We start from the raw sequence: 13741 nt of genomic DNA on the forward strand, positions 1-13741 counted from the left end.
CTTCTCAGCGATAAGGACTAGTCTCCTCGTTATACAGCACAAACAGGGTGCTGATCACAGATGACCAAACCAGACCGCATGTCACGGTTCTCACTTTGAATTGCTACAGGACCTCGTACAATAACATCCAGCAGTACTCAACATGTGACAGCACAGCCCGCATGTAAAAACAGCACGACACACACTCAGCAGACACCATTATACCCACAGTCAGAGAACCTAGTTCATCAAAAAAGCATCAATGTTGAGCTCGTATAGTAACATGTCAAGTTCTTTTTATTGGATTGAGCCACAGTTTGTATAAGTTAATTTGCCGATACACACATTCTGTGAAAACCTTGCTACTAAAATCTAGTACATAGCTTTGTTACTGGCCGAGCTTTTCTGCACCGAGTTCTAGACACCTTCCATCTTGCTATACTGAACTCCTCTATGTATGAACTCCATTCGCGCTATTTTTATTATTTGACAAAGGATAACCCTCCCTAACACTTTTAATAGGATCAAAACTGACACAGTCTAAAGGATCCAGTGTGCAAGTTGTGACATTTAGGAATGATACAAAAAATCTAAGTCAAGCTTCCAGTGTGACCTCATTGATCCATGATTAATGAGAACTACGCGATTATTGTGAGTCTGAGTGACTGGAATATATATCTATTTCATCAAGCCATGAGCATGCAAGAGACCAGCTACAAGAATCTTTTGAACCACCATTCCGTCAATGACCTTATACAATGCATCTCAGGGGATATTAATTTTGGATTGAATTACTAGGCAATGCTAGTTTATAGCACTCACCCCGGCCAAGGCCGTAACCAGTCCTGACCATCAATTAAATGAAATGAAACTTAAAGGCGAGGGCCCCACCTGCGCAGCTGTGACTAAATTATGCATACACAGACACACAGTCTGGAGACGCAGGGAATGATAATAAAACAAACCTGTAAGCCTGGTAATGATTATAAAAATATGTGAAATATAAATAAAATAATGCCTGCATTTGGAACAAGGTGGGTACAAATGTACACCCTATTTTCGTCCCAAATACCCCAGGACATAATCATAACACTATCACTTTTAACTAGCATATATATAAAGGCAAATATTTAACACCTACACCTGCTGGAAAGTTCTACACTAAGGGCCTGCTAGCTAGCGAGCTAGCTAGCTAGCTTGTTCTGCCATCAGTTGGGAGTTTGCAGTAGCTTTAAGCAGTGGCTGGTATTGTGTTTGCTCCCTTTCTTCTGTCCACATGAAGGCCCTGTAGCCTGGTACATATCCTCCCCCTTCAGTTTGTTATGAACTGTTAGCTGGATATGTCCAGTTAAGGTAAAATAGTGGATTTATACTTCTGGATTACAGTCCCAGAAAGAATGGTTTTGCATCTATTTATAATTTGTTAGATTGATTGCATAGAACCATTATTTGACTATATTTATACAACTTGAACTTAGTAACTGCTTCACATTGAAATTTAATCTTTTAAACGCTGTTAAAAACAATCGATATGTTACTTCAATGCCTTCATTTTAAATGTTTAAATGTACCTGTGTAAACATCTTTTGAACTGCAAACCCCTTAATCAGTTATACATACACACATACATACATACATCACATATTGGGATACAATATATTTCAATATTTTCTTACACCCCAAGTAATCACTGTATTCTGTGGACATCAAATGAAACTCCAATCATGCTTCTGCTATTTTGTCTCTTTGACCCTGTTGATGTTCCTACAGATTGCAGCGTTTGGTCTGGGTCCAGTTTCCACCGTTGCAGCTTTTCAACCTATTTGTACAACTATTAGTATATTTGTGTTTGGCAGGGTGCACATGTTTCCACAAGCACATGCTGACCTGTTACATATTTTATTCTCTTTGCAGACTTCATCCATATATCCATATGTGTCGAAACAAACGGTGAAACAGCTTTAAACATTACATCTTTTATATTTCTGTTAAGCGTTGATATAATTAACATAATCTACTCTGATTGAGCATATTTTCTGACTTTCCCATTATACTGGTGCACAACGAAGTAGTTCATTTCCTGTTGGTTTTTAAGTTGCAAAAACAGAGTAGCTTTGTTCATTCTGTTTTCTGTATGAATCAAAACAGGTTCCATTGGTTGCATGTAGTGCACATCATGCAACATTCACACAAAGTTGAAACATGCTCAACTTTCTTTGACTGAGTGTTGGCAGCTGTTGTCCGCATGTGTATTGTGGTTCAGTCCAAAATGACTGGGTGTCTCTTCTCTAGTCTCTTGTACGTGTGAAGCAGTGCCATTTAAGGTACGTAGCCCTTTTAGAGGTCATAGCCCATACGGGATGATGAAAATTAGTCCGACCTTTTGTGTCTGTGTTTCTGAATCCATTAAGCGTGACGAGACCCGCCCACTTGCTATTTTCTGTGATTTTCTGGGAAGATACATTTGGAGTAACAGTGTGGCTAAGACGAACTGGGGTAATGGAAACTAGCTCCACCACCATGGCAGCTGTGGCCTTTTCTTTAGACACCATGTTATGACTAATTATTCTAAATGGCCTGACATGTTTATCTCTGCTTTTACACAAAGACCGTAACCTAATCTATCTATTTATTTTTGTACTCCTCCTTTTTTTACCCCATTCATCTGTCTTTCTCCTCTCGTTTTGGTCAATTATTGGCCATTGCTATTGCTTGGGGTAAAAAAATAAAGACGGCACATATTTTCTTTTCTGTAGCATGAAAAGGTTGGTGATGGAAGCCATTATGGGCCTGTGAATGTAATCAGTCCCGGAGTCCAAAATAAACAGCGGTGCTCAGTGGAGGCAGAATGACTTTTTCTTCCCTTTCATCCTGGCTAATTGAACGGCCTCTCTACTATTATAGTCTCTTACAAGACGCTACCAAGTGACCCCGATAAGAACAATGAGTGCATATATGCATTTTTATGGGTGAGTTTGTTTGCCAGTCTTGGAGCCTTAGATTATTCAATCGCCACAGATATTCACTTTTCTTTATCCCAAGTGTAACATATTTCTTCTGAAAATCCTTTTGGCACTGATGAGTCAGGTCAGCACAAAGCAAGAATGTGGTGCTCTGATCTAAAATAACAGCATAAATCAACAATTTCATCAGCCTCTAAAATCAGTCCACTAAATTATATTACTTATCCAGAGATATTTCTTTTAAAGCTGTTCAATTGTCTGATTCTAGCAGCACAGTATATTTTCCAGGCCATCTCATCAACTTCAAATTCCAGTATCATTCCCTCCAGTTGCTCTCAGTGACTTCCCCTCCTTTGCAGATCAGCTGACTGCCCACCTACCTGCACACTTGCTGCTCACTACCTCATTAGTCTCAGTCTATACGTCAGCCCTCAACCAGCAGCATCTCTGTGCCAGATTGTGCTCTGCTTGTTTTTGCAAACTGCCTCCCTACGTTGCCTTTTTGGATTTGTTTGCTGGTTCTGCCTGCCTACCCGTTGATTAATGAAGCCTGGTTTACCTCGACCGAGTAAACAGTATTTAACACCTCCTGCTGTCTTAGTCTGCTTCTGACTCACTACAGTTACATAAGGGTAAATAAACTTTCTGTCAAGCTGCCCATGTGTTGTCTGGCATTTTCTCAGTTGTTTTGCTTTAACTTTCTTACAGTGGAAAATACGTATAAGCCTAAATCTGAAACGTACTATATGTTACAGATGCTTAAGGTTAGCATGTTACTGTGCTATCTTAATATGATAACATTACAAGCTAAGAGTTAGCAGGCTAACGTTCTTATCATTAGTTTACTGTAGACCGGATATAGTGAAGCTAACATGCTAAACCAAGGTTGTAGGTTACAGTACACATTACAAGCCAAACATTACCATGTTAAAATGCTAATTATAGGCATATTACCATAACTTTATAATCTTTTTAATTATAAGCCAAGCAACCATGTTAATATACTAAACAAACTAGAGTGAAATATTAGTCTGCAACAACAGTTTGAGCCAGACATTATTATGGTGAAAACTGTATGAACATCAAAATGCTAATGTTTAGCTTGAAATGTAATACAAACTAATGTTAACATGCTAACATTAAAGAATTCCAATGTTATCTGTGCTTTGAGTTTAATGCTACTATTGGCCTTTTAATATTGTCTCAGTCAAACAGTGTTTACTCCAAAATAGGTAAGATCTAGCATAGGTGTCTCTTAGTATGTACCCGACACACATTTTTCCTGGTGTTTTGTGAGGATCAAAGGATTACGGGGTTCCTAGCAGACAATACACTTGTGTTTTCTATGCTAAGCCAATTTGATGACTAAGAATTAATGTTAACACAGATTTAATGAAGGTGTAAAAACAGTATGTGTGCCTTTGTGTGCAGGCCAGCTGTGTGGGGAGGGCTGGCACCATGTCGGAGAGGCCTGCCTGAGGATCAACTCCAGCAGAGAGAGCTATGATAACGCCCAGCACTACTGCAAAAACCTGGGAGGAAATATAGCCTCTTTGCTCACAGACAAACAGGTCAATTTTGTTCTGGAAGAGCTTCAAAAATACCAACTGCAAGAAAAGGTGGGTGGTGTAAAAAATAAACTGATAAAAAAACGTAGTAATAATAAAGGTGACAGGACTTGGTGGAAGCTATTGGTTCTTTTCCACTCTTCCTTCTCTGCCTTACACAGTTGCTGCGGCTATTTGCACACTATTGTGCAACTTCCAACATGCACCATGAACGGTTTGGATATTTTAAAGATGATTTTGATACAATACTCACATGCATTTATTATTCTTCTAGTTCGTACTGGCAATGAAGTGCTGCCATATAGTTCAACTGGTCAGTTGAACATAATGAGGCTTCATTTAGACAAATCAAGTGGCCAACCTTCCAAAGTTAGGTTTTTTAGTATGAAATTCCCTCATCATGTTACTGTCCCTCCTCTGCAGCTCGACAAGGAAACAAAAGATGGAATTTCACACTCAAAATATGAACTTGATTTGGCAAACTGCTGAAGCCTAGGCGTCGGCTGAAATGCAGAATGCATTTTAATGAGGACCATGTTCTATATCTCTTTCCTTGGACTTGCGTTACTAAGGGATGGCTTCAGGGTCAATGTGGAGAGGAGGTGAATGACTACAGCGATCATTTAAAGTACACTGTATGACATCTGAACATTGTATTAAGACGGACTTGAATGCATCCAAACCTGTCATATCAGGCTGGTTTATAATGTAAAGTAAGGAAAGAAACAAATGTAAAATCGTCAGTGCCACAATGTGCTTGTGGCAACACCATATACGTACGTGTGTATATATAGTCTAGTTAAATAGCTGCATCTAATGGAATGTTAGTGTTCAGCTGTTTTTATCTTTCATGTAGAGACTGAAGTACTGTGATGTCCTGCTGATTGTGGACAACTGAACTCAGAGTTCTTACTGCTTCAATAACATTGATTTATTCAATTCTATTCCAAGGAATATGTGGTATCAAGATCATTAAATTTGAGTTATTGAACATGAACCCAGCAATGTTGTTTGCTATTTACTGATCAACATGTCCATATAACAGCCTCACTGTTTAAAATAAGATGTGTAAATGTTTAAAAATTGTTGAAATTGTATAACACAATGCCTCTGGCTTTAGGTAATTTGATAGTTTGAATAATATCAATTTTCAAAAAAATATTTTCACCACACCACGAGGAGTTTTGATATCGCCAGGTACAAAGAAGTGAAATTTCTCACCAGGATATTTCCGATGTGGCTTTTTTATTTTTTAAAACTCTACGAAAGAGTCAAAATAGGGAAACATTTTAAGCCCACAGTGAAACACACCAGCTTCATCATCGTTTTCTTCATCCCGGATGAGTGACAGGATGTGAATGTTTTTCACACTGAAATGTAGACTAGTTGTGTTAGTGGTGGAAATGTCATTTGAGACCCTGATGTGTTTGACCACACACAGACTTTTTGATAAATGTGCAGCTTCAGGAGAAATGTGAGCAAATATTTGAAGGGTGTTAATTGAAACAAAGTGCGTTTCCCTTTCTTGCTCTCTGTCTTGTAGAAAAGTGCCTGTTTTTGTAGATAAACAGTTTTTTATCTTTCCTTTTGGTTGAAGGTGATTCTAAATCTATTCTGTTCTAGTTCCACTTTTTAAGTTAACATCAACATTAACTTTTTAAGCAATTACCACATACCAGCCAGCTATTTGGGTGGTATACTGACACGCGAGAATACACACAGAACAAGCTCTTTGTAATCCTTGATCCTGAAGCTTTAATTTAAAGCCTTTTGCATGTTTTTATAAAATAAATCACAGCTGTGAGAAAATATTTTTGATTTCTTTCAAATTAAACTAATATTAACAGTTCATAATCATCATGAGACATTACTATATTAAACAAATCACACTTGTTTTGTCAGAAAATAAATCAAAACTTCAGTCAGCTGCTATAATTAGATTTTCTGCTTTTATAATTACAGTAATTTGATTTAGGATCCACTTTCATGTAAAAGACAACATTTTTGTTTGTGGTTCAGAGGTATCAGCCTTCTGACTTCTCTTGGCAAACAGGACTACATCTTTATTTCTTCACTATGTGGACTCCTGCTCAGCTGTTCATTTTAGTATTATTATGTTGTTTTTCTTGCTTATGCATTGAGTTATTGCTCTCATTATGGTGTTTTTTCCCCAACCTTTCTAGCACATTGTCCATATGTACATGTGAACTGCATACAATTAGGGCTCATTATCTTCCTTTTTTTGTTGTTTTTTAAACACAGAACAAACAAAGAAAAGAACAAGAAACAGCTTGTGCTTCATAACCTAACTGCTTCTTTTTCTCTTTCTCTACAGACATTATCTCCCTGGGTTGGCTTGAGGAAGATCAACGTGTCCTACTGGGGCTGGGAGGACATGTCACCCTTCACCAACACCAGCTTGCGATGGTTACCTGGAGAACCCAACGACTCAGGCTTCTGTGCTTACCTGGAGCGGACGCAGGTGGCTGGTCTTAAAGCCAACCCCTGCACAGCCAACACCGACGGCCTCATCTGTGAAAAACCTGCTGGTGAGGAAGAATGAGTGCACTAAAAAAAGGAGAGAGAGACAGGTGGATGTGGTTAATAAGACCAGACTAAGGATAAAACTCAGATTGGAGGCTACAGTTTATCAGTTCAGGCAAGCTAAAGAAACCAACTCTTGGGTGAAAAAAGTATCAATGCATGAGATACATTATATAATTACCAAAACATTTCTTAAAAACACTGACATTTTTTGTTCTGTTAAAATGGATAAACTCAAAAGTGAGAAAGAGGAAACAAGTGGAAGCTGTATGAAATGTTTTGTAGGAAATAAAAATCATCAGGTATATATCTAAGCTCTGAACCTTTATCTTATTTTCTAACTAGCTCCAAACTTCAGTAAATAACTATTAGTTCCTTTTCTCTAAACTTTTGTCTCTGGCATTTGTCTCGTTGCTCAGGGAGTCCACAGAGTCAGAGTGCTCGTCCCTGTAAGACGCCCTGCTCTCTGCACACCAGTTGTGCCAACTGCACCAGCCAGGCCATGGAGTGCATGTGGTGCAGCAGTACACAGCGCTGTGTCGACTCCTCGGCGTATGTCATCTCCTTCCCCTACGGACAGTGTCTGGAGTGGCAGACCCAGGACTGTACTGGTGAGATGGGGAGAAATCAAACGGGGGGATGGGGAAGGGTGGAAATTAACAGATATGTTAGACCGGGGTCAGGGGGGCGGTTTAGATCTGTTTGTTTATGTGCTTTTAAAAACAAGAACTCAGGTGGGAATATCTCAGACCCACTTTCTAGCTATATCCAAGGCTTTTAACCACATTTCACAGTCTTCATCAGCAATGGGAGTTTGATCATCTCTCAATCTCTGCAAGACCAAAAGATGTGGTGCAAAGCCTCAGAAAAAGCACTTTTATTTAGTGTTACTTTAGGTAGTAACGCTTCCATTCTGGAAGACATGCTGCTGTTAATCAATTACATTTTAGCTAAAAAAAAAAAAAAAGACATTTAAAAATATTTTTTACTCCACTACATTTTTCTAATGGCTTGAGTTACTAGCTAGTTTCTGGATTAACACTGTAGTACCAGCTACAAGGCGCAAATGCACACTAACCCGACACCAGAAAAGCAAGATGTACAGGCATAGATTTAGGAGGTGAGATGTAAGATTTGCATGTTATCTTTGTCATTTAAATATAATGTTGTGTAAAAAGCTGTAATGACAAGTTAGTATATGGTTGGAAAAAGCCTAGAGGTTATAGCTTAGTCAAAATATGTGGTTTAGAAGAATGAATGAGGTGGTGTAGTACTCTACTCACACCTTTTGATGATGCAACTAGAGTACATTGTGTGAACATGGAGTCATTATAGACTCCTATCGATCCTTTTCTTATCAGCAGTCAGGTCTCTACCTCTCACACACACACACTGACACAAACACACACTCCTAACACCGAGGCAGTGCCACCTCTCCTGTAGCTACAGGGCAGAAAATCGATCATCTACAGTGACACACAGCTGACTCGATATGAAGTCCTCGCTGCTGTCCGTTAACATTCCTCTCATATTAACACCTCCCTGTAGGTTTGGAAGTGGTTCTGAGTACACAGGAATGTTTGTATGTGAGAAAGACGAGGGATCATGAACCATGAAACCAGACAAAGGGGAAAAGCTGCCAGGCCCTGCTGCAGCCTCTCTGAATTAGCATCTTTATGATGATTTCCATTGCTTCATAAGTCGTCATGACATGAAGACACAAAGGGTTTTCCTGCCTAACTGCCAATAGTTTCCTCTCTAAACAACATTCCTGTAGTGGCTTCAGCCATTTATCCTATAGGTTGCTTCTACGTTTACCTGCTTTGGTTGACAAATTCTCCAGCAGGAAAGGAATGGGAACTATTGCTTAAAAAGAAACAAGCTGTTTATTTTTTACATCAATTCATTTTTGAACTAAAACAGCCTTCAGTTAATAGGGACCGCACAGGCATCCTGTTGGATTATTGTCTTGATTTTCAAATGTTGAATGTCCAGTCTAGTTTTTTTTGGCATTTATGATCCACAAAATCCCCTTCTTCAGTTTGTTTTATAGACGTTTTACTTTGTTCAGCCACTTGTTTACTTGAGACTGCAAGCTGTTTACAATCATCCTGTATAAATGGCCACAGCTTTATATGTGGAAGTTAGTAAGCGCCACTGATAATCAACCACATGGACCAGTGAACAAGAAGCTCTGGCACATAACAACCAGGAGTCATTTGATTCAGAAAATCCTCTATTGAAAAAGAGATAAAAGCTTTGGATATCTTATTTTGGTGCAAATGTATTTTAAACATCTAAATAAGTCATTGTTTTTACTACATGAAAAAGTCTACATACATACATTTTGTATACCCAAAAAAAAAAATGTGTCCATCTACTATATACTATACTGTAACTATAGAATAAATGGAATCTACAAGACAAAAGAAGTTATTTTGTATTTTAAAACTACTGATTATCCTAGCCTAGATATCCAACCTAGACAGAAGGCGGCTACACGTTATAGCAGTATGACTAACCGACCAGTGGAAGCGATGCTTGTTTTTGATAATGTTCATTGATGTTTTATTTGGAAAAGTGAAGGCCATGTTTTATTCTAAAGTTCAACAAGTTTAAAAATCTGTTAGAAAAACAAAAAAAGATATTCTTTCAGGCAAAACTTTTTATTGGTGTTTTCTGTCTTTTGTTAGACAAATAGTCAATTTGTAGCCAAGTGTTCTTGTTTCTGGGGAGTTAAAAAACAGCTTCAAAAACAGTTTTTGTCTTGTGACTGGTGATTATTATTCCTCGCTGGTGCCAGTAGTCTGAATGCAGACAGCTCTCTAGCCTACTGTTAGCAAGCTATGATTGTTTTTCCTTCTTTCTTTTTACCGACATTGCTTACATAATGGCACCTTTTCCCCATCTCCTTTGCTCTTTTATTATTTATATCGCAGTTTGGTGGCAGAAGATGTGTAGGATGCTTTTGTTCTGCTGCTTTTTGCCTTTGTTGCTCAAAGTGTGGCATATAAAATATGACATATTTCACTTTTCAAATTCTCAGATATAGCATTGTTGCTCTTTTGAAGTCCACCCCTCTTTGTATAGTGTTTCATACTTAACTTTCTGCTTCACTTCTCTTGTTTATGGATTAATCATGTCTTGTTTTGGAAACCAGGCCTGCAGGCTGCAGCTGAAGGATTCATGACCTCGGCTTTAGTAGCTGCTTTCACAAAAAACAATTGCTTGTCTGAGGATCCAATTTGAACTGGGTCATTTATTTATCAGATAAATTTGGCCCAAGGCTTTGTGTATCATTCCCATTTTTCATGTCGGCTGGAGGCCAACTACACATTCCTCAACACAACCTCTTGAAATAATTAGCTCCAGTGTTGCACCAGCAGTCAGATTTGGAAGTTTTGGCTGCTCCTTCAAAAGTGAGCTGATTTTTCAATCCCAGACTAATTGTGCAGTACTATGTTTCTTGTCATAAAATAGACATTCTTTGACTTATGTGACACTTTTGAGCTTCCCTCTGCTTTTTTTCACCTCTTTTTTACCTCTCTGCCTCCAGGGGCTTGTCCCTAAAGGTCTTGCACCTGCAGCTATATGGCACTCAATATGGCAACTGTAAATTAGTCTGTGAATTAAACTTTTCATTCTATATGTGCTCAATAACACTCCTCTCTGCATAGCTTGTGAGGTCAGTGTTTGCCACTGTAGACACGCACATTTATCCTACATCTACCCCCTCAGTACTGCTGCCAGTTGTTTTTTCATTGTTGTTCAGTAGATAGGAAGATACAGAAAGACCAGACTTTCACAAACAACTGCTTTTAGGGATGGAGAACAACTGCAGTGATAACTCTGCAAACTGGCAGCCTAAAGTTCTATCACATAACATGCATGTTAGTGCAACAGCACTTTTTGTTGGCTCTGTACTGCAGATTTTGTAATTAAATCATGACTGTGATTGAAATGCTGCATCAGATGCTTGGTGTTTTACAGTACCTGGCAATTTTTTAAGTGTGCTGCGTCCAATTACTGTTCCACAATGCATAAAGGAAATGGAGGATCTGCGCACTGCTGTAAAAAAGTAAGCTGTGGGTGATGGGAAAACAATTCCAGAAACACATCAGAAAACAAAAACAGCATTATATTTAAAAATGTGTCTTTTTTGGGGGGGCTTTTATTGCCTTTATGATAATGACAGCTGAAGACAGACAGGAAAGGGGGGCAGAGAGGGGGGGATGACACGCAGCAAAAGGACGGATTCAAACCCTGGGCCTCTGCAACAAGGACTCAGCCTCAGTACATGGGACGCCAGCTCTACCAACTGAGCTAACCAGGTGCCCCAAAATTTGCTGTCTTTTTATAGTGACTTTTTAAAGTTGCAGTTTGATTGGCAAACATTTCCTGTTAATACAAAATGCTGAAGTATGGTGATTTCAGTGCACACTAAGTGTAAAAACAATATACTATGACAATCAGTATCTAGTTCATACTGTATACAGTTAGTAAGCGGTATGACATTGGAATACCATTTCTGTTCTAAAACAGTTTGTATTTCAAAAGGACTACTACTCTTCCACTGTTTACCCAAGAAACAACCGCCAATCCTCCTCAAAGCTAAAAGTGCTTACCTGTTTTGTGCCATTTCAAATCAGATGTGCTGTATTACACAGACAAAACAATGAAAACATTTCACTTTGCTACGGTATATGGAGGAACAAGAATATTAAGGACCCCTTTCAGTCTGACTCAGTCCAGTACAGCAGATCCACCACAAACCATAACCTCAAAGATGACCATAGAGATGGAACCACACATTTCTGCCCTGCCACAACCATTTAAACACAAAAATGGGATTAAGTACAGGTGTGTGGGATTACAGTACACAGCAGTTGTTCTTCTTTTTGTCACTCACTGTGTGTATTTTGTTGTTTAGACAGGCGACTACAACAGATCAGTGACTATGATTTCATTATAGTTGAACATAGGTTTCAAATGAATCTGTCTTACACACACACACACACACACACACACTCACATTTACAGGCAAGCTGGATGATGGTTATGTTGTATCTGATATTGGTTTTGCTGCACAGAGATATGGGCTTATTTTCTCTGAGGCAATCTTCATAACACGTGTGGGTTTTTTTGTTTGCTGTCTTGCAGCTACATGCAACAAGAAAAGTGAAGGAGAAGGCAGCTTATGGGTCCTACACTTGATGTATTATGTATAGGGGCTCACAGATCTGTATGCTACTGGCTACAGTGATGCTAACTGTCAAGTACTGTAGGAGCAAATGGATTGCACAAGATGAAGCCAGACGATACGTGCTATCCAGGGACACCAAATGTCAAACCCTGTTGTGATGAACAGAATGTGGCACGGAGACGATTGTGCTGAGAGAATTTTTGATAAGATGAAAATTCCCCCAGCAGGAACAAGCAATCCCTTTCTTTGCTGCACAAAGATAGACTAAGTTGCTCAGAACATTTGTCATCTGTTGTGTTTAGGTATCCTCTAGGTTATTTCTGTCAATGAAGACGACTAATATCCTGATTTCAATAGAACCATATATTTTGGGAAGGTTTTGGAAAGGAACACAGAATAGAGTTTTTTTCCGTCCATTTCACATAAATCATGTGGTGGATGTTTGCTATATAGCAGCCAGCATCTGAGAAATGTTGTGCTTAATGTTTCTTGTTGACAGAACTTTAAAGGCATTAAGGCTCTCAGTCTCCAAGTGACGGCAGCAACTGAAAGATTCGAGCGACTGATGTTTTGTGGCTTCGGCTGCGATGCAAACCCATGTCCTCTTGGATTTGACCTAGTTACTACATTTATGTTCATTCTCATTCACATGAAGTTGATAGAAACCCCACAGAAACGGTGACATTATTTTAACCAGCAAGTATGGGATTTGCGTTTTTCACATTTTAAATGGTAACTGTACTTTGTATCAAGCCATGCTAGCAGCGGGGCTATAGGGATGACAATGCTGGTCAGTCACTTGGTCAATCCACATCTTTAGTTTAGAGTGAAATATTTTGGCAACTATTGGATGGATCATGGTTCCCAGTGGCTGAATCATAAGGACTTAATGACTCTTGAAATGACTCTTGATTTAGTAATATCAGCAGATTGGGTCAATTAAAATGTCATATCTTTCATCCCATCACATCTCCTTCTCATCTGGCTTCCTTCACATCTCTGTTAAGAGTTTCACATGCGCAGTACTGATCAGGCGCCCCGCAACAAAATGGCGATGGGCAAAGATAAAATTTAGGAGCTGTAAGCACAAGCAAGCATTTTACGTAACCTGGAAACAGGTGTTTAGTTGGGTGATGTTAGAGGATGTGGGTGAAACTCCAACTATGTATTGTTACAAGTTTGAGTAAAACAGGGTTGTTTTTCAAAGGTATGTCAAGTTTCCGAAAATGTTTGCCAGAGTGTACAGTATCTTGGATGGCAGTTAAGAGGGTCTTTGTTGTACCGCTAATAAATAAGTTTGTATCGGAGCAAGTTAAAATTGACTTTGGACATGTAGATTTCAGACGCACTTGCCCTAACGGGGCGCTGAACCCTGAATATGCTTTTTGCACTGAAACCAACAATGTGTTTGTCGGTCTCCAATACTTTCTGACTTCTGTGGCACTCTGTGACTCAGTCTAGTTTTTAGATAACAATGGAGCGCG

General features: G+C 39.0%; 1 protein-coding gene across 2 annotated transcripts in view; it reads left to right on the top strand.

Annotated features, from left to right (window-relative positions):
* Positions 1 to 13741, top strand: part of atrnl1a (attractin-like 1a) — a gene marked incomplete in the record, with an annotated part of 267240 nt that overhangs the window by 84501 nt on the left and 168998 nt on the right. For both annotated transcript variants that reach the window (XM_035663942.1, XM_035663941.1), the window contains 3 exon segments: positions 4374 to 4561; positions 6846 to 7059; positions 7474 to 7665. In XM_035663942.1, the coding sequence (XP_035519835.1) occupies positions 4374 to 4561; positions 6846 to 7059; positions 7474 to 7665 (594 nt within the window).

Source organism: Morone saxatilis, unplaced genomic scaffold (assembly GCF_004916995.1).
Source record: "Morone saxatilis isolate NCDOM2014 unplaced genomic scaffold, NCSU_SB_2.0 Contig19, whole genome shotgun sequence".
NCBI classification, from domain to species: domain Eukaryota; kingdom Metazoa; phylum Chordata; class Actinopteri; family Moronidae; genus Morone; species Morone saxatilis.